The sequence below is a fragment of the Mustela lutreola genome, chromosome 7, assembly GCF_030435805.1.
Source record: "Mustela lutreola isolate mMusLut2 chromosome 7, mMusLut2.pri, whole genome shotgun sequence".
NCBI classification, from domain to species: domain Eukaryota; kingdom Metazoa; phylum Chordata; class Mammalia; order Carnivora; family Mustelidae; genus Mustela; species Mustela lutreola.
This window is the reverse complement of record NC_081296.1, coordinates 7598008-7616987: the sequence shown is the minus strand read 5'-3', so window position 1 is coordinate 7616987 and position 18980 is coordinate 7598008. Positions and strand designations below refer to the sequence as shown.

The 18980-nt window shown below is 41.2% G+C and overlaps 1 protein-coding gene across 3 annotated transcripts in view; it reads right to left on the bottom strand.

Annotated features, from left to right (window-relative positions):
• SEC11A (SEC11 homolog A, signal peptidase complex subunit) overlaps positions 1-18980 on the bottom strand; it is a 42135-nt gene that overhangs the window by 18924 nt on the left and 4231 nt on the right. For all 3 annotated transcript variants that reach the window (XM_059179936.1, XM_059179938.1, XM_059179937.1), the window contains exon 2: positions 514-623. In XM_059179936.1, the coding sequence (XP_059035919.1) occupies positions 514-623 (110 nt within the window). The remainder of the gene's footprint in view (positions 1-513; positions 624-18980) is intronic.

Genomic DNA, 18980 nt, shown 5'->3' with positions numbered 1-18980 from the left:
ACTTTAAGAGGCAGCACTAATGTCTTCAAAATTCCAGAAGTCTGTTTAGAAGTGATATTTAAAGGTCAGCAGGAAGCCTGGAAATAATTAGTGATGCTTCTGTACTGACACTGAGAACATGCTGCAGAGAAACTCTTAATTAATTTGTCGAGATGATACCTAATCTAGCAAACTAACAACTAATAGCCAGCCCAATGTATCAAAATGAGGAATATAAGAAGACAGAATTATCTCAGGAAAATACAGCACATTGGAACACTTTCTTATAAGATGTGCCAAAAATAAAACACACATAGTAAACGTTTTGGAGAAAAGTCATGAGCCTGTTGGGGCTCTGAATCCTAAGTGACTAACAAGGCTGCGCATTTCCCACAGTTGAAAAATGGTAACTGATTTTCTCTCAGGCCCGAAAGCATGGTTTCCCCAAAAATACAATAGTTATCCAATTTCTCATTTTTTTCCTCAAGTAATGCCATGCAATTCTATGCCTTGAAAAGAAAAATTAATTGTTACCTGAGCACCACTACAATTGGACTTTCACTTCCAGTTATGACCATTAGCCCCTTCCAGATCATTAGTGCCGACGAGACAATCATTCCAAAATTTAGGACTTGATAATACAGCTGTAAGAACAAAAGAGAAGAAAGGAGATCCATAATTATCCCCACTCAAGAAAGCAACTGAGAGTAGTATCGATTTAAAAGTTTAACAAAGAAAATGTTTCAGGTAGTACTATTACGGCAGCTGAAGTTCTACGACATTCTTTAAAATTACATTAATAATTTAAATTAAAAATTAAATTCTTTAAACTACACCGTCAGCATCCAGCACAGCCAATAACCCTTATCACCCAATAACCTTTCTCCTATTTGGTCGCTCAATGTGCTACCATTACATAATAACTTGTGTTCAAAAGTCTTCACAGATGTTTTCATTTAGGTTTCACCACAATTCACCTTAAGTTCAATCACATCTGTGATACCTACCACTGTTTCTCAACTCCTGTAGGACTTACTTTTCTACAGTGTTTATCCCTTGACAACAATGGGCTATTCCATGGCATTTAACTCCCCTCCTCATCTTACAGTTGAGGAAGCTTAGGGTCAGACAGACAAAATGGCTTCACCAAAGTCATACAGCGGGTCAGTTACATAATTAAGACTCGAAAGCCAGGCTTTTCTGTCTTACTAAATTTCTACTACTCGACAAATTTTAAGATTCTACCTCAAAAAGCAGGTATGATACCAGAAAGGCATTTCAGGTGAGAGAAATAATGGGAGCTTACCATGTTGGACTAAGGCCGAGTAAGAGGATGATTGACTCATTTTTTGTTATTTTAAAAAATATATGTGCATGTGGACATTCTATAAGACAACTATTCTAGTTTTCAAAAATTCAATGTCATGAAAATAAAGGTAGGAGACTGTTTTAGATCAAAAAGGACTACAGAGACATAACCAAATGTAAGGCATAAACTTTGGATCTTGGTTCAAAAGAACAAAATGCATATAAGAAAAAAAATCCCAACTATTGAAGACATTTTGCCTGGCTGGCTTAGTTGGTAGAGCAAGTGACTACTGATCTCGGGGTCGCCAGCTCAAGCCCCATACTGGCCATAGCAGGGATTACTTTAAAAAAAAAAAAAAAAAAAGGAGATGTTTTGGGGTCAGTTGGGGAAACTCAAACATGAAATGACAGTAGGAAATTAGTGTTAATTTTCTTAGGTATGATACCACCAGTATTATGGTTATGTAGGATACTGCATGCTAGCAGTAATTACCCAACAGGAGTAGTTGGGGGTAAACTGTCGTATCTGCAACCCATTTGAAACAATTCAGAAAAAAAATTGTATGCACACATAAGTACACATGGAGCAAATACGGCAAAATGCTAACAACTGCTGAATCTATGTGGCACAACTTACAGGTGTTTGTGTACTATTCTTTCAAGTTTTTTCAGCCTTATTGAAATATAATTGACAAATACAAATGCAAGGTTTTTGTTGTTTTTTTTTTTTTTTTGAAGTAGGATACATGCCGCATGTGGGGATTGAACTCAAAACCCTGAGATCAAGAGTTGCATGCTCTACCAACTAAGCCAGCCAGGTGCCTCCAAAGTGTAGGATATTTCAAGTGTATAACATGAGGGGGCGTCTGGGTGGCTCAGCTGATTAAAAAATGTTTGACTTCTGATTTCAGCTAAGGTCATGATCTCAGGGTCCTGGTTTTGAGCCCTACACTAGGCTCTGTGCTGGGCATGGAGCCTGCTTGGGATTCTCTCTCTTCCTCTCCCTTGGCCCCTCCCTCCCCACCCTGCATAAGTGGATCTTTAAAAAAAAAAAAAAAAAAAAAGGATAGACATAATGATCCGATATATGTATACCCTGTTAAAGGGTTCCCCCATGGAGGGGGAACACATCCACCGCCTCACATAACAGCCCCTTCTGGCAGGGGAGGGAGGTTAGGTCTTTAGATTTTTCTTGAAACAAAGGTATAGGGGTGCCTGGGTAGCTCAGTCGTTAAACGGCTGCCTTCGGCCCAGGTCATGATCCTGGGGTACTGGGATCCAGCCCTGAATTGGGCTGCTTGCTCAGCATGGAGCCGGCTTCTCCCTCTCCCTCTGCCCCCACCCCCTGCTTGTCCGCGCTCTCTCTCCTCTCTCTGTCAAATAAATAAATGAAATCTTTAAAAAAAAAAAAAAGAAAGAAAGAAACAAAGGTATAAAAAACTGGAAGAACATAAATCTTTGAGTGGGGCTCAATACTAGCCCATTTGGTGTTATTTTGTTTATCTGTATTTTGTTATCTATATTTACAATTTTTATTTCTATCAAAATATAATTTAAAAACCAGCCATTTGGGGCACCTGGGTGGCTCAGTGGGTTAAAGCCTCTGCCTTTGGCTCGGGTCATGGTCCCGGGGTCCTGGGATCGAGCCCCGCATCGGGCTCTCTGCTCAGCGGGGAGCCTGCTTCCTCCTCTCTCTCTGCCTGCCTCTCTGTCTACTTGTGATCTCTGTCTGTCAAATAAATACATAAAATCTTAAAAAAAAAAAAAAACAAACAGCCATTATCCTGGTCATGGGAGGCCACCCCAACAATCATTTTTGTTTCTTTTAACTATTTCTTGTGCTATTTACCCTCATGCTCCTAAAAACTAATTTTACTCCTATTTTGGTTGCCCTAGATGAAAATATGAACACTTTCTAACAGATACAAATATTTCCTATTCTTTTGAGTAATGGAGTAATAGGAGCATACAGGTATAATCTGATACCTAGTTTGACATTCCCAACTGGGGACATTTCTTCCCATTCACAGGGAAGGAAACTGAGGCACAGAGAGGCTAAGTGGTATGCTCATAGCTGCACAGCTATTGGCAGGCAAAGCAGCAACTATCAGAACGCACGTCTCCTAAATTCTACCTCTTCAAAATGGTAGCATTTTTTTAAAAGATTAAAAAAAAAAAATGGTCCTCTCACTCAGAAAACAGAATTGAGGAAGTGGAGGGAGAGGTTAGAAGCAAGAAAGCTAATTTCTGGGGCACCTGGGTGGCTCAGTGGGTTGGGCCTCTGCCTTCGGCTCAGGTCATGATCCCAGGGTCCTGGGATCGAGCCCCACATCGGGCTCTCTGCTCAGCAGGGAGCCTGCTTCCTCCTCTCTCTCTGCCTGCCTCTCTGCCTACTTGTGATCTCTGTCAGATAAATAAAGAAAAAATCTTTAAAAAAAAAAAAAAAGAAAGAAAGAAAGCTAATTTCTAAGAAGTAATTCTGGCTAACCAGTGGATACACAGACAGGAATCCAGCTAAAGGTCCTACTTTCCAAGCTTTTGATCCTGAAAAATCACCTACAGTATTGGTTAGAACAGCAAAATCTGCACCCCACCCGAGTCTCTGGGGGGAAGGGCTGTGAGATTCCACATAACTACCAAATATAAAATATAGCTCCATGATTCCTTACCTGGGGTTCAGACAGGTTTCTTATTTCAAAACCGGCCAGATTCTGAAAAGATAACCCTTACATGTACCACCTATTTACATAACATCCCTGACAGGGTCTACGGCAATATCCCATCATCAACCATGATAATATTTCTGCAGCAAAACGTTAAAAATTCACACTGAAATAAATAAAATCTAAAAATAGCCACATGTTTATCATTCAGGTCTGTTTCATTGATGAAAATATTTCCATTTTCAGAAGGGAACCGAGGTAACATTCTCAGAACAGGTATGGGATACCTAATAACTATTCTTTAAAAGAAAAACGAAAGACAAAAATTACAACTTCCCAGGTCCCCCTGCCAGGAGGTCACTATTCTCCCCATAATTAGCCTTCTCTAATACTACCTTTCACTACAGAGTCATTGTTATGAAATGTATCTAATCACCAAAATCACCACCATCATTCTTCTTAGTGAGAAAGAGGTTAAAAGTCCCTTGCTGTGTATGCCCGGTATGTTCCTTAAAATGGGCCTGCCTGCACACTGCTAAGTCAGTCTGTGAGCCAAAGCCTAGACAGAAGCACACTATTTGCTGAAACCAATACTGCAAAAGTCTGAAAAATGTCATATTCTTCCTTTCTTTTCCCCCCTTTTTTCCTACCAACAGTCTTTACTCAGAAGACAAACACATGGCCTCCCCAGCTCCTCCTTTCTTTACCACTACACCTGAAGGCTCATGAATATACATGATTACAAAAAGGGCTCTTTCTGGTATTAGAAGAAATAAGGTGGCGGCTACCTAACCTCTTACCATTTGGCAACATCATGCTAACTATTAATAAGACATTGTGACATATGTAGAAAAACAGAAGTGAATAGCCCTGTCACTGTCTCTAAGAAGTGACTGGAACAATTTGCTCTTCAGTGCTCAAGGTGAAACTAGAAAAGAATGTTATTAAAATCAATCAAAGCAGGAGCGTTGGGTAGCTCAGCTGGTTAATCGTTGATCTTGATCTTAGGGTCCTGGGACTGAGCCCCACATTGGGCTCCCTGCTCAGTGGGAAGCCTGCTTCTCCCTCCACCTCTGCCCCCCCCCCCCCCGCTGATTCTCTCTCTCTCAAATAAATAAAATCTTAAAAAAAAAAAAAATCATAGCTCTTGGTAAGCATGGTTATGGGGATTTGTGTGTGCTATTTTACTTTTGTAGTTTTAGAAAGCAGAACCTTCCCCTGCAAGTTCTGTGACAATTTAAAACACTGTAAGAAATAAGTAACAAGAGTTTTAAAAAATGTTGGACAGAAAATACAGCAAAATAAAAGCTGACAAATTTATTAGCCATAATCTGGAAGTCATGTACTGTGCATTTATCTACTATAGTTATCAAATACACCATTTTAGTTCCTATTCTTGCAAGAGATATTTGAAGTGCAATGCATAGGTTATTTTCATAGAAGTCACACTTCCAGCAATCCAGCAAAGACAGAAGTGACCATGGAAGCAAAAATGTGACTCAGAGCTACAGAATTACGGCTGGCCTAAGTTTTCTACTCCTCTTAAGACCTCAAAGGAAGAGACTCGTCAATCCATAACCACAATTCTCCTGCTTCCTAAGTCACAAAAGAGGAAGCAATTAGAAGCTGGGGTTATTAGAGGCAGATACCTCCACAGCAACTAGAAGTATAACTGATGGTGTTGGAAAAACTGAAGCATATTGAGAGTATCTGCCATTAGTATGGACCAATAAAATCACTGACAGTCCCAGTGATGATCTTAAATAATAATAGTAAAACAAAAAAACCCTGAATAATCTAAACAGGCATAATATCATTAACAGAAGACAGATTTCATTTAAAAAATCTGTTCAATCTTTTGGGACACCTGGGTGGCTCAGCCGGTTAAGCGTCTATCTTCGGCTCAGGTTATGATTTGAGGTTCCTGGGATGGAGCCCCACGTTGGGCTTCCTGGGCTTCTTGCTCAGAGGGGAACTGGTTCCTCCCTTTCCCTCTGCCATTCCCCTGATTGTGCTCTCCTGCTCACTCTCTCTCAAATAAGTAAAATCTTTTAAAAATAATTGGGGGGGGGGGGGCGCCTGGGTGGCTCAGTGGGTAAAGCCTCTGCCTTTGGCTCGGGTCATGATCCCAGGGTCCTGGGATCGAGCCCCAAGTCGGGCTGTCTACTCAGTGGCGAGCCTGCTTCCTCCTCTCTCTCTGCCTGCCTCTCTGCCTACTTGTGATCTCTGTCTGTCAAATTAATAAAATCTTAAAAAAAAAAACAAATTGGGGGGACTCCTAGGTGGCTGAGTTGGTTAAAGCAGCTGCCTTTGGCTCAGGTCATGATCCCAGGGTCCTGGGATCCAGCCCCACATTGGGGTCCTTGCTTTGTGGGGAGCCTGCTTCTCCCTCTCTCTCTGCCGCCCCCTCACTTATGGCTCACTCTCGCTCTCTCTCAAATAAATAAATAAATAAAACCTTAAAAAAATTTTTTTTAAAAACGTAATTGACCAAAGCAAAATTAGGGGCACCTGGGTGGTGCAGTTGATTGGGCATCCAACTCTTGGTTTTGGCTCAGGTCGTGGTCTCAAGGTCGTGGATCCAGCCGTACTTGGGCTCTGCATTCTGCACAGAGTCTGGGATTCTCTCTCCCTTTCCTTCTGGCCCTGCCCAGCTTGTGTGTGCTCTCTCTCTCTCTCAATAAATAAATAAATCTTTAAAAAAAAAAATAACAGGGGCGCCTGGGTGGCTCAGTGGGTTAAGCCGCTGCCTTCGGCTCAGGTCATGATCTCAGAGTCCTGGGATCGAGTCCCGCATCGGGCTCTCTGCTCAGCAGGGAGCCTGCTTCCCTCTCTCTCTCTCTCTGTCTGCCTCTCCATCTACTTGTGATTTCTCTGTCAAATAAATAAATAAAATCTTTAAAAAAAAAAAAAAAAATAACAAAGCATGATAACAATAAGGTATTCTGGCAACATGTGCAGAGGTAAAATACACAACAGCACAAAGGCCAGAGGAGGGGAAATAGAAATATAGTACTGCAATGCTTTCATACTATACATGAAGTCATATAATAGAAGTTGAAGATAGGCTGAGGCAAGTTAAAAACAAAAACAAAAAACACATGATGGGACGCCTGGGTGGCACAGTTAAGCATCCAACTCTTGGTTTTGGCTTGGGTCGTGATCTCAGGGTCAGGAGATGGAGTCCTGCATGGGGCTCTGCTTGGGACTCTTTCTGCCCAGCTTCTCCCCCCAAAGTAAATAAAGTCTTTAAAAAAAAAAAAAAAAGAAGATAAACCTTAAAACAAACAAATAAGGTATACCAAACAATACAACAAAAGAAATAAAATGGAAACATTGGGAAAAAAAAACCTCAACTAATCCAAAATAGGCAGAAAAAAGAGGAATAGGGAACAATAAACAAAGGGGAGAAATAGAAAATTAAGATGGGAAATTCTTAAACACACTAATAATCACATAAAAAATAATGACCTAAGTATTATACTTTAAAAAGTAACTATTGTCCAATTAGATTAGAAAAAGAAGCTCAATTATACATTGCCTACAAGAAATGCATTCTAAATATAGATACAAATATTGTAAAAGTAAAAAGATAGGAAATCATACCATGCTAACATTAATCAAAAGAAAACTGAAGATCAGACAGATGGATCAAGTGGCCATATTAATATTACAAAAAGCAGATTTTTTAAGAAGATTTTATTTATTTATTTGACAGAGAGATCACAAGTAGGCAGAAGAGTCAGGCAGAGAGAAAGAAAGGAGGAAGCAGGCTCCCTGCCGAGCAGAGAGCCCGATGCAGGACTTGGTCCCAGGACCCTGAGATCATGACCTGAGCCGAAGGCAGAGACTTAACCCACTGAGCCACCCAGGCGCCCTCACAAAGCAGATTTTATAATAAGTAATATTACCAAGAATATGAGGGTCATTTCATAATGATAAATAGGCGAGTTCACCATTAAGACATACTCTTAAACATCTATGCAACTAATAACTTCAAAATACAGGAAACAAATACTGACAGAACTGCAAGTAGAAACAGACAAATCTACAGTTGTGGTTAGAAATTTCCAAATCCCAGGGCACCTGCATGCCTCAGTCAGTTAAGATCTGCCTTCAGCTCAGGTCATTATTCAGGGTCCTGGGACTGAGTCCAGCATTGGGCTCCTTCCTCAGGAAGGAGCCTGCCAAGGACCCTGCTTTCCCCCAACCCTGGCTCTGCCTGCTGTTCCCTCTCCTTGTGCTCACTCTCTCTCTGTCTCGGTCAAATAGATAAAAATTAAAAAAAAAAAAAAAAGAAGAAGAAGAAGAAGAAGAAGAAGAAGAAGAAGAAATTTCCAAACCTCTCTATCAATAACTGATACAGCAAGACAGAAAATCATTAAGGATAAAGAAAAGGTGAACAACACTTCCAACCAATTTTACCTAATCGGTATTTACAGAACATTTTGCCCAATGGCAGATACACCTTCCTTTTAGGTCTACATTGAATGTCTACCAAGATAGACCATATTCAGGACCATAAAAGAAGTCTTAATAAACAGAAAAGGATTTGCATTATGCCAAGCATATTATCCAATCACCAAGGAATGAAAACAGGAATCAGTAACAGAAAGACACCTGAACCCCCCTCCAATATTTAAAAATCAAATAACAGATTTTTAAATAACCCAGGGTAAAAGAAGAACTCAAAAAAGAAGTTAGAAAGTATTTTGACCTGAATAAAAATGAAATACATCAAAATCTGTGGGATGCACCTAAAATGCTAAACAGAAGGAATTTTATAGCAATAAAGGCTATAAAAGAAAAAAAGAAAAATCTCAAATTACATGTTGTATTTTTGTTTATACTCTGTTCAAATTATTTTGTAACTTCTCTTGTGATTCTTCTTTGACCCCACGGGTTGTTTTGAAACTGTTTAATTTCCAAATATCTGTACACTTCCTAAATTAAGCTTCTACCTTAAAACAAATGAAAAAGCATATGAAACCCAAAGTAACTCACTGCAAGCGAACACAAAAAATAAGAGGAGCGCCTCGGTGGCTCAGTCAGGTAAGCATCTGCCTTCAGCTCAGGTCATGATCCTGGAGTCACAAGATCGAGCCCCAGGGATAGAACCCCACGTCAGGCTCCCTATTCATCAAGTAGCCTGCTTCTCCCTCTGCCCCACCCCTCTTGCTTTGTGTGTGTGCGCTCTCTCTCTCTCTCTCTCTCTCTCATGCTCTCTCAAACAAATACAACCTTAAAAAACAAAAATAGAAAAATCAGCAAGGATACAGAAAACTTGAATACCATCAACCAACTAAACATCTAGAAAACACTCCACCCAACAGAGCAGAATACACATTCTTTTCAAACACACATGAAGCATTCTCCAGGGATCAGGCTCTTGACGTAGAAAAAAAGAGCCTCAAATTTTAAAAGATTGTGGTCATAAAAACTATGCTTTCCAACCACAATGGAATTAAATTAGAAATCAGCACTGGAATGGGGCGCCTGGGTGGCTCAGTGGTTTAAGCCTCTGCCTTCAGCTCAGGTCATGATCTCAGGGTCCTGGGATCGAGCCCCACATCGGGCTCTCTGCTCAGCGGAGAGCTTCCCCCTCTCTCTCTGCCTGTCTCTCTGCCTACTTGTGATTTCTGTCTATCAAATAAATAAATAAAAATCTTAAAAAAAAAAAAAAAAAAAGAAAGAAAGAAAGAAAGAAAGAAAGAAAGAAAGAAAGAAAGAAATCAGCCCTGGAAAGAATTTGGAAAATCTACAGATATTCAGAAATTAAACAACATTTTTCTAAATAACCTGTGGGTCAAAAAAGAGATCACAAGGGAAATCATAAAATATTTTGAGAACCGAGTGTAAACAAAAACACGACGTATCAAAATTTATGGAACGAAGCTAAAGCACTGCTTTGAGGGAAATTTATAGCTTTAAATACATGTATCAGAAAAGATTTTAAATCAATAAACCAAGATTCCACTTTAAGAAACTAGAAAACATAGCAAACTAAACACAAAGCAACCAGGAAAGAAATACAGTTTAGTTTTAAAAAATATATATAGTTTTTTTTTAATCTTAAAAAAAAAATGGTTGAGACAATACATTTTATGTGTATTTCACCAGGATTTTTAAAAATTATGCTAAATGAAAGTAGCCAGCTGCAAAAGACTACATTTTAGATTATTCCATTTATACAAACTATCCAGCTAAAGCAAACTGTAAGAGACAGAAAGCAGATTAGTAGGTGCTGGGGGCTGGGAATGGCAACAGGCATCAACTGTAAAAGTGCACAAAGGATCTTTCTGGAATGATGGAAATGTTCTAAAACTGATTTGTAGTGATTGTTGCACGATTCTATAAATGTACTGAAAAAATGAACTATACACTTAAAATGGGTGAATTTTATAAGTTATATGTTAATAAAGCTTTTTTAAAAGAATTTTATTTATTTATTTATTTGTCAGAGAGAGAGAGTGCGCGCGCACGCACAAGCTGGGGGAATGACAGGCACAGGGAGAAGCAGGCTCCCCGCTGAGCAGGCAGCCTGATGTGGGACTCGATCCCAGGACCTTGGGATCGTGACCTAAGCCAAGATAGACACTTACTGACTGAGCCACCCAGGTACCCCAAAGCTTTTTTTTTTTTTTTTTTTTTTTTTAAAGCACACACACACAAAATAGAAGCAGAATGGGAAAGGCCTCAGAGTAAAGGAGGTCTTTTTAATTGACCCGAAATCCAGAAGCTATAAAGAAAATACAGGTAAATGTGACTACCAAAACAAAATAAAAAAGCAAACAATAATCAAAAAACCCTACAACTATGCATGGCAAATTATACTATCAGTCAAAAGACAGATTACAAACTCTGAGAAAATATTTACCATGATATGGAAACAAAAGACCAATCTCCCCATAAACAACTCTGAAAAATCAGTAAGAAAATAATCACCCAAAAAAGGAAAATAGGGAAAGGCTTATGAACTGCTAGTTCATGGAAAATGAAGCAAAAATGACCTCAAAATCATATGGAAATACACTCAACCAAGCTCAGAATAAGGGAAATACAAAGTAGAACTATCTTGAGGTACCACTCTTCACTTACTAGAACAGCAGAAACTCAAAGTTGGAAAGCGTGCAATGCTGGCAAGGCTACAGGAAAAAGTCACTTTCACTTTTTAAATTTTTGAACAATGTAAATATAATATCTACTCATTACTCATTAAGCTACTCATTACAAAAGGGGGAGGGTGAGCCCACAAACTTCTTTCAACTACCTTAGTTGTCTCTCTGAGGCATCTGATTAACTGTCTCACCCCCTGGTTTGTTACATCAGACCCGAAAAGACAAGTGTTCTAAGACCCAACCTTGGTCCTTTTCTCTTCCCATCCTGCATGCAATCTTGTCTCCTCGTGGCTTCAATGACAATATATATGCTGATGACACCCAAATCTCTATCTTCTTATCACACCACATACATTCCCTAGATAAATCCATTCAGTTACTTACGAAAACCACCCCAATGGTACACACACCATCAATTCAGCAGATCCAAAGCTGAACCCAGTCCCTTTCCTCAAGTCTCTTCCTCCTTCCACACTCTCCAGCACAGTGACTGGTGCCGTCATCAGCTCGAGGCCTCTGGATTTCACCTCCCCAACCCTCTCACATCCGTCTGTGGGCTCCCTGTCGCTGCTGCTTTATCAGGTCTTGTTTCCTCTCACCAAGATGAAAATAATTCCACAGGTAAACAGTTCTACCTCTAGACTTGCATCCATATAACTCATCTGCCTATGTATTATTTTTTTAAGGTTAAAATGAAATTATTGTACTGTCTGCTCCAAATTTTTTTTTTTTTTTTAAAGATTTGTCAGACAGAGAAAGAGCACACAAGCAGGGGGAGCGACAGGCAGAGGGAGAGGGAGAAGTAGGCTCCCTGCGAAGCAAGGAGCATGATGCGGGGCTCGATCCCAGGACTCCGGGACCATGAGCCAAAGGCAGACACCCAACCGACTGAGCCACCCAGGCACCCGTCTGCTCCATTTCTCACGACTTAAAAAGTCTGAACTCCTCAGCGTTAAAGGCCTTCCATGATGTGGTCCTTGCTGCCCTCTTCAACCTTACTCCTTGCTACGTAAGACAATCAGCTTCTAGAAATGCCAACTTAAAAGAGGCTCATTCCATGTTTTTGTGACAATTCCCTATCTCTGAGGACCCCTGCAGCAAGAGAAATAAGACCACTAGGTATGCTTTTGGTAACAAGGCTTACTTGAAGGCTACATCAGCTCTAGAGCCTTCTATCATAATCTGGTCAAAGGGACCCTTCACTGGCCCTCCATTCCAGAGTAAATTTGTTTACTATATTGATGGTGTCAGACTGACTGGATTTGGTAGCTGAACCTCGTGACCTAGATTCCCTGGTAAAATACGTATACAGCCAGAGTGTGGGAAATAAATTCCACAAAAATTCCCGACCCAGTGAAAATTCTTGGGGTCCAGTGATCCCTGCTAAGATATCCCTCCGAAGACAAAGGCTAAGTAGCTGCATCTGGTTCCTGCTACCACTAATCAACTTAAAGCCTAGGGGGCCTCTCTGGATTTGGGAGGCAACATCTACCTCATTTGGGTGAACTACTCATCTCTTACCCAGTAAACCCATGCTGAGCCGGTTCTGAGTGGAGCTCCACAACAGACAGATCTGAGCTGCCATGAAAGCCGTTCTAGCACTTGGGCCATATGACCTAGATGTCATGGTGACTGAAGTATCTGTGACACACAGGGAGCCTCTGGCCATTCTCTATAGGTGAAATGACAGTACAGGTCTTTGGATTAGGGACGGAGCTATGCTATGCTCTGAACCATTCTCTTGAGTAATAGCTTCTAGCTTGTTACTGAGTTCTAGTAGAGATCACACATTTGATCACAGGTCACCAAGTTACCACGTGACCTGAACGACGAGGCTTGAACTGGATGTTGCCAGATACACCAAGCCATAAAGCTGGGCATTCACAAGGCACTCCACTGTCAAGTGGGAGTGGTCTGTACAAGTCTGGGCTTGAGCAGGTCCTGAAAGTAAACTGTATGAGCAAGAGACTCAGACACTCACAGTTACGCTCATGTTACATTGCTTCACCTCTCTCCTCCTATACCTGTCACCTCCTGGGGAGTTCCCTATGGCCAGCTGACTAAGTTAGACTTTGGGTTCTACATGAACCATCTAGCACCACCTGAAAATAGCTGTGGCATTACACGCCCACTCAGAGTTGTCCACCAGGGCCTGTAATTAAGGGAAAACCCTTCAGCCAGAACTTTGAGTGATACAACAGTTGTTCATTTTACCCGGAATGAGAGATGACCACAGATGTGGCTTTAACTGATTCAGGAATGACTAGCAGTGTGGCTGGATGGCCAGAGACTTAGAAGGGACATGACTGAAAGGCCAGAGACAAGAAGTCTGGGGAAGAGGTATATTGAATGAGCTCTCCAAGTAGGTATTCAGCATGCGAAGACAGCTGGGTTCCATATAAAAGTTCACCAAAGAATGACGTCAGCAGAGCAGTATCCTAATACTTAGGTAGATAAAATTCCCTATTCTCTGGATATCAGTCCCCCACTCTACCCAGCTACTCCTGTCTTGCACAATGATCAAAATGGCTATCTGTAGCAACCAAGCTGAAGGTTAGCAACATGGATTTTCACTCACCAAAACCAACTTGGTTCTAGCCATGATGAGTGCCTAGTCTGCCAACTGCAAAAAATCAACAATGACACCACTCCTGATGCTGGCTCAACTCCATCATGGGAGGGGCAGCAATTTCTCCTTACTAGAATATATTCTGGAAATGGATCTGTCTTCTTTGTCCTTGGTATTTGTCAAACCACCATCCATGAACTAATGAAATGCCTTATTTCCCCATCATGGTATCCCATTCAACACTGCGTGTGATCAGGAAACTTATTTTATGGAAAATTAGAGCTCTGCCCCAATCCAAAGCTCTGTGCTATCACTTCACCATTTCCATTTTATGGAAAATTAGAGGCATACAGGCCGTGAAACTCACTGGTCTTACTATGTCTCCCATTACCTTGAAAGAACAGCAGGACAGTAGGCTAGTTATCCATTTACTGTCTTGGAGCTCCAAATCCATCCTTGTGTTACCTAAGCAGATTCTTTCCCAACTGGCTCAATGATGTTACGTTTTATTAATAAAAGGCATGAGGGGGACCACTGCAAGGTGATGAAAGGGCTTCTCCTGTCAGTTCCATGTTTTATCTCACACAGTAGCGAGTGCACCTGTGTGCAGGTCTGACAGGGCTCAGTTACTATCACAGTCTGCTGCTGGCCACATGATCTCCAGCAAGCTTCTCAGCCTCCCAGCAGGCCACTGCTATAGACCAGCTCCAGCTCACTGCCATGCAAATGTCACTGCCACGGCAGATCGCATGTTCCCACACCCTCTCCGAAGAGGTCTGAATCTCAGGCTTGGGAGGGGGCTTGGAGAGAGGTTATTTTCTTATTCCTTTCCACTCCCTCATCCTAGAGGGTAGTAGTTATTTTCTGGATATGCTATTTCCTGAACCTCTTATGAGTGCTTTTGTACCCATTTTTAGTAGTTAACCATCTTTTACTAGTTAACAGTTTTTTAAAAATATTAAACTTGTCTCTGTTCAATTACTGATAAGGTTTCTACCTTCTGAGTGATACAGATAGTCTTTTGAGACTAGTTACAGCACCAGCAGCACTTTGTGGGTCTGGGATGATGTCTAACGCCTTCCAGTATATTCTGAATCAGAAACAAACCTATGGGATTATTTCTTCGACAGGTACAATTCAGGAGTCTGGAATTAAAGGGTGACTGGGATGCCTGGGTGGCTCAGTTAGTTGTCCGCTTGTCTCAGATCATGATCTCAGGGTCCTGGGATGGAGTCCCACACTGGGCTCCTTGCTCAGGGGGGAGCCTACTTCTCCCTCTGCCTACCAATCCCCCTGCTTGTGTTCACGCTCTCTCTGACAAATATATAGAATCTTTTAAAAGAAAATGGAATTAAAGGGTGAGAATGGGAGTGATCCTTCTCACTATAACCCCGATAATCCGCTAGTGAAAATTCTGCTTTCTATTTTTATAACTTTGGATGATGCTGGCTTAGAAATTTTCATTCCCAAAGGAAATATCCTTCCATCAGGGGACACAATGGTTCCATTAAATTGCAAGTCAAGACTACTACCTAGCCACTTTGGGCTTCTCATGCCAGTGAACCAAATGCAAAGACTGGGGGTTATTTACTGGCAAGGGTGATTGATGCTGACTTTCTGAAAAAAATAAGACTGTTTCTAAATAATGAGGGAAGTGAGTAAAACTGGACTACAGAATCCTCTGAGGCCTCTAAGTCCTCTCATGTCCTGTGATAAAAGTTAGTGAAAACTACAACAATCCATGTCAGGCAGGACTACTCTTGACATTAACCCTTTAGTAATGAAGGTTTGGGTCACTCCGCCAACCAAGAAACTATGACCACTTGAGCTCTTGCTAAGAGCAGAAGGTTTATGGCAATTTTTTAAAGATTTTATTTATTTATTTGACAGAGATCACAAGTAGGCAGAGAGGCAGACAGATGGAGAGAGAGGGGGAAGCAGGCTCCCTGGGGAGCAGAGAGCCTGATGCAGGGCTCGATCCCAGGACCCTGGGATCACAACCTGAGCTGAAGGCAGAGGCTTTAACCCACTGAGCCACCCAGGAACCCCGGATTATGGAATTCTCTCTCTCTTTTTTTTTTTTTTAAAAGGAGAGAGTCTTTTTTTTTTTTTTTTAAGATTTTTTATTTTTTATTTGACAGAGATCACAAGCAGGCAGAGAGGCAGGCAGAGAGAGGAAGGGAAGCAGGCTCGTTGCTGAGCAGAGAGCCCGATGTGGGGCTCAATCCCCGGACCCTGGGATCATGACCCGAGCCGAAGGCAGAGGCTTTAACCCACTGAGCCACCCAGGTGCCCCAGATTATGGAATTCTTAATGTAAGAAAGAATACAGCTAAAACCACATGACCAATTACAGAAACAAAGGACTGCTGCATATTAGACAGAAGCATACCTTGGCCTTTACCTTTATTTGAAAAATTAAATACAATTAGAAGAGGTGTATACAGTTGCCAACTTGACAAAGGGTAGACTGCAGCAGTTTTGCTCCTCGCTAACTTGGTTGGCTAAGATCTCTGTAGGGCTCTGGGGTAAAGTTGGCCAAAAAAGGAAATGTGCCCAAGATCTGGAAGGTGAAAGGGAAGCAGCTGCGACTATGCTGAAGGCCACTGTGGTTAGAGGTGGTGAGCAACAGACGTCAAGAGCCTACCTCAATCTGGTTTGTCCTTGCTGCCTCCTGTCCACGCCCGGCTCTTCTGGCTGGCTGACAGGGCCTGACGAAGAGGCAGCAGCCACCCCCAGGCTCATCTACTCTCCTTCCGGGCGGTCCCACTCCATCAGCAAGACATGGAATCCATCCCCAGATGCCGTGGGAGGCTTGCCTTTGTCCGCCCACAACAGTGCTTCAGAAACGCTGGTTAATGACATTTCTCTGATTCTCCGTCTCTCAGTTTTAGACTATTACTTACCCAGTTTCTCCCACAATTGTGTAAGATCTAATTCCTACGACAAATCCTTAATTCCATAACAGTCATAGTGGTTCTGCTTCCCAGACTAAACTCTGACCCGATAAGCCACGTTTTTCGGATAAAACCTTCTGTCTCTGTGCACAAGTTGTGTTTGATACCACACGTCACCTTGTTCCCTGAAGTCAGAAAAGACAACTCTTAAACGTTAAAATCACAATTTCTGTGTAACTTGTAGGCTTGTGCCATTTGGCCATGGGAATGAACTATCATGCTTGTCTTTGCGTCCTGAGAGAGGAATATTACGAAAAAGACCCCCCCAAACTAAGAAATATGAACTATCTAGAAACCATTGCCAATAAATGCCTTAATCCTTACTATGGTGCTATATTCCAGATTTTGCTTGAAGTTACACAGGATAAAGAGTGGTTTTTGGATGCTTGAGAATATGCACATGGACGGTAAGTGCAATTTATAATTTACTTGGGATTTCCCTGTCTATTGAGACAGAAGTTAGTATTTCTACACTGAAACTTGACAGTTATTTACTGAATGCAGACACCCTGTCAATAACATTTTTCAGATCCTAAATAAAACTATTAGTTTTCAAAAATCTGGATAGATCTGTCCTCTGCACTGTATATTCCGCCTATTTGTTGCACACTTACTCGTATTTGGTTGAAGACTAAGAAAAATCTCCTAGGTTTCTGTGTGCTTTACTGGAGGGCCAATTTATTTAAAAAAAAAATTATCGAAGCTATCTAGAATTCAATCAGGTATCATTACAACAGCCACTAGGAGTTGAGTAATCTTAAGCGATAAGAAGATATAAAAAGAATGAAGGATTCCACTAAGTCCTAAGGTCTTTAGATTTAGGCAGGAAGACATACAGATAATTAAAATCCAAAGAAATGCAAAATTCAATCAAGTAATATGAGGAGCTAATAAGCAAATTTCATGAAAGTTGGATTCATCTCATCAGGGCTCAAACATGAATCTAAATAAATAAATAAACTCTTAAAAAGGAGGGGGGCACCTGGGTGGCTCAGTGGGTTAAAGCCTCTGCCTTCGGCTCAGGTCATAATCCCAGGGTCCTGGCATCGAGCCATCAGGCTCTCTGCTCAGCGGGGAGCCTGCTCCCCCACACACACCCGCCTCTCTACTTGTGATCTCTGTCAAATAAATAAACTCTTTAAAAAAACAAAACAAAAAATAACATGAATCTAGTCACATCCTGGCCAATATCCTCTGGTCATTAAGAATTCTCAGCAAGGGGTGCCTGGGGAGCTCAGTGGGTTAAAGCCTCTGTATTCCACTCAGGTCATGATCCCAGGACCCTGGGATCAAGCCCCGCATTGGGCTCTTTGCTCAGCAGGGAGTCTGCTTCTCCCTCTCTCTGCCTGCCTCTCTGCCTACTTGTGATCTCTCTCTGTCAAATAAAATCTTTAAAAAAAAAAAAAAAAAGAATTCTCAGCAAGCAGAGAAGACAATCCCAAAAATTACATGTGAAAGCAACCTAAAAATTATTTGGCATGACATACTCATTTTCTTAGCAGGTAAACATCTTTTAACCCAAGGAAAATTTGTAATTAAGAACAGAAATGCTTAAAGGAAATTATGTATAGTGTTAATATTTTAATGTTAAAAACTGTGCATATTTAGTGTTTTAAGTACTTATAAAATTTTAAGAGAATTTGCCCTATTAAAGTAATAGGTCAGATTTGTAGTTTCAATTTGAAATATACAATCAATGGTTGCAGATTTATTATTTTAATCAGAAAATTTACTATCTATACAGAGTTGAACCATTTCAGAAAACTTAAGTAGCCCCAGACACTTAAATATTATATTAAGTATGCAGTGGTTTGTTGAATAATGGATAAGGAAATTTTTAAATTTATAGTATTTTTAAGATGCTTGTTTGTAAATTAGCCCAAATATTCAAAGGCCCTTAAAACTGACTGTTAGGGGCGCCTGGGTGGCTCAGTGGGTTAAGCCGCTGCCTTCAGCTCAGGTCATGATCTCAGGGTCCTGGGATCGAGTCCCGCATCGGGCTCTCTGCTCAGCGGGGAGCCTGCTTCCCTCTCTCTCTCTCTGCCTGCCTCTCTGTCTACTTGTGATCTCTGTCTGTCAAATAAATAAATAAAATCTTAAAAAAAAAAAAAAAAAAAAAAAAAAACTGACTGTTAAAATTTCCTATACTTTCTTTTTCTTTCTTTCTTCGTGGGGCTTCCTGCTTGGTGGGAAGCCTGCTTCTCCCTCTCCCACTCCCCCTGCTTGTGTTCCTGCTCCTGCTCTGTCATATAAATAAAATCCTAAAAAAAGATTTTAGGGGAGCCTGGGTGGCTCAGTTCTTGAGTGTCTGCCTTCAGCTCAGGTCATGATCTCAGGGTCCTAGGATGGAGCCCCGCATCGGGCTCCCTGCTCAGCAGGAGGCCTAC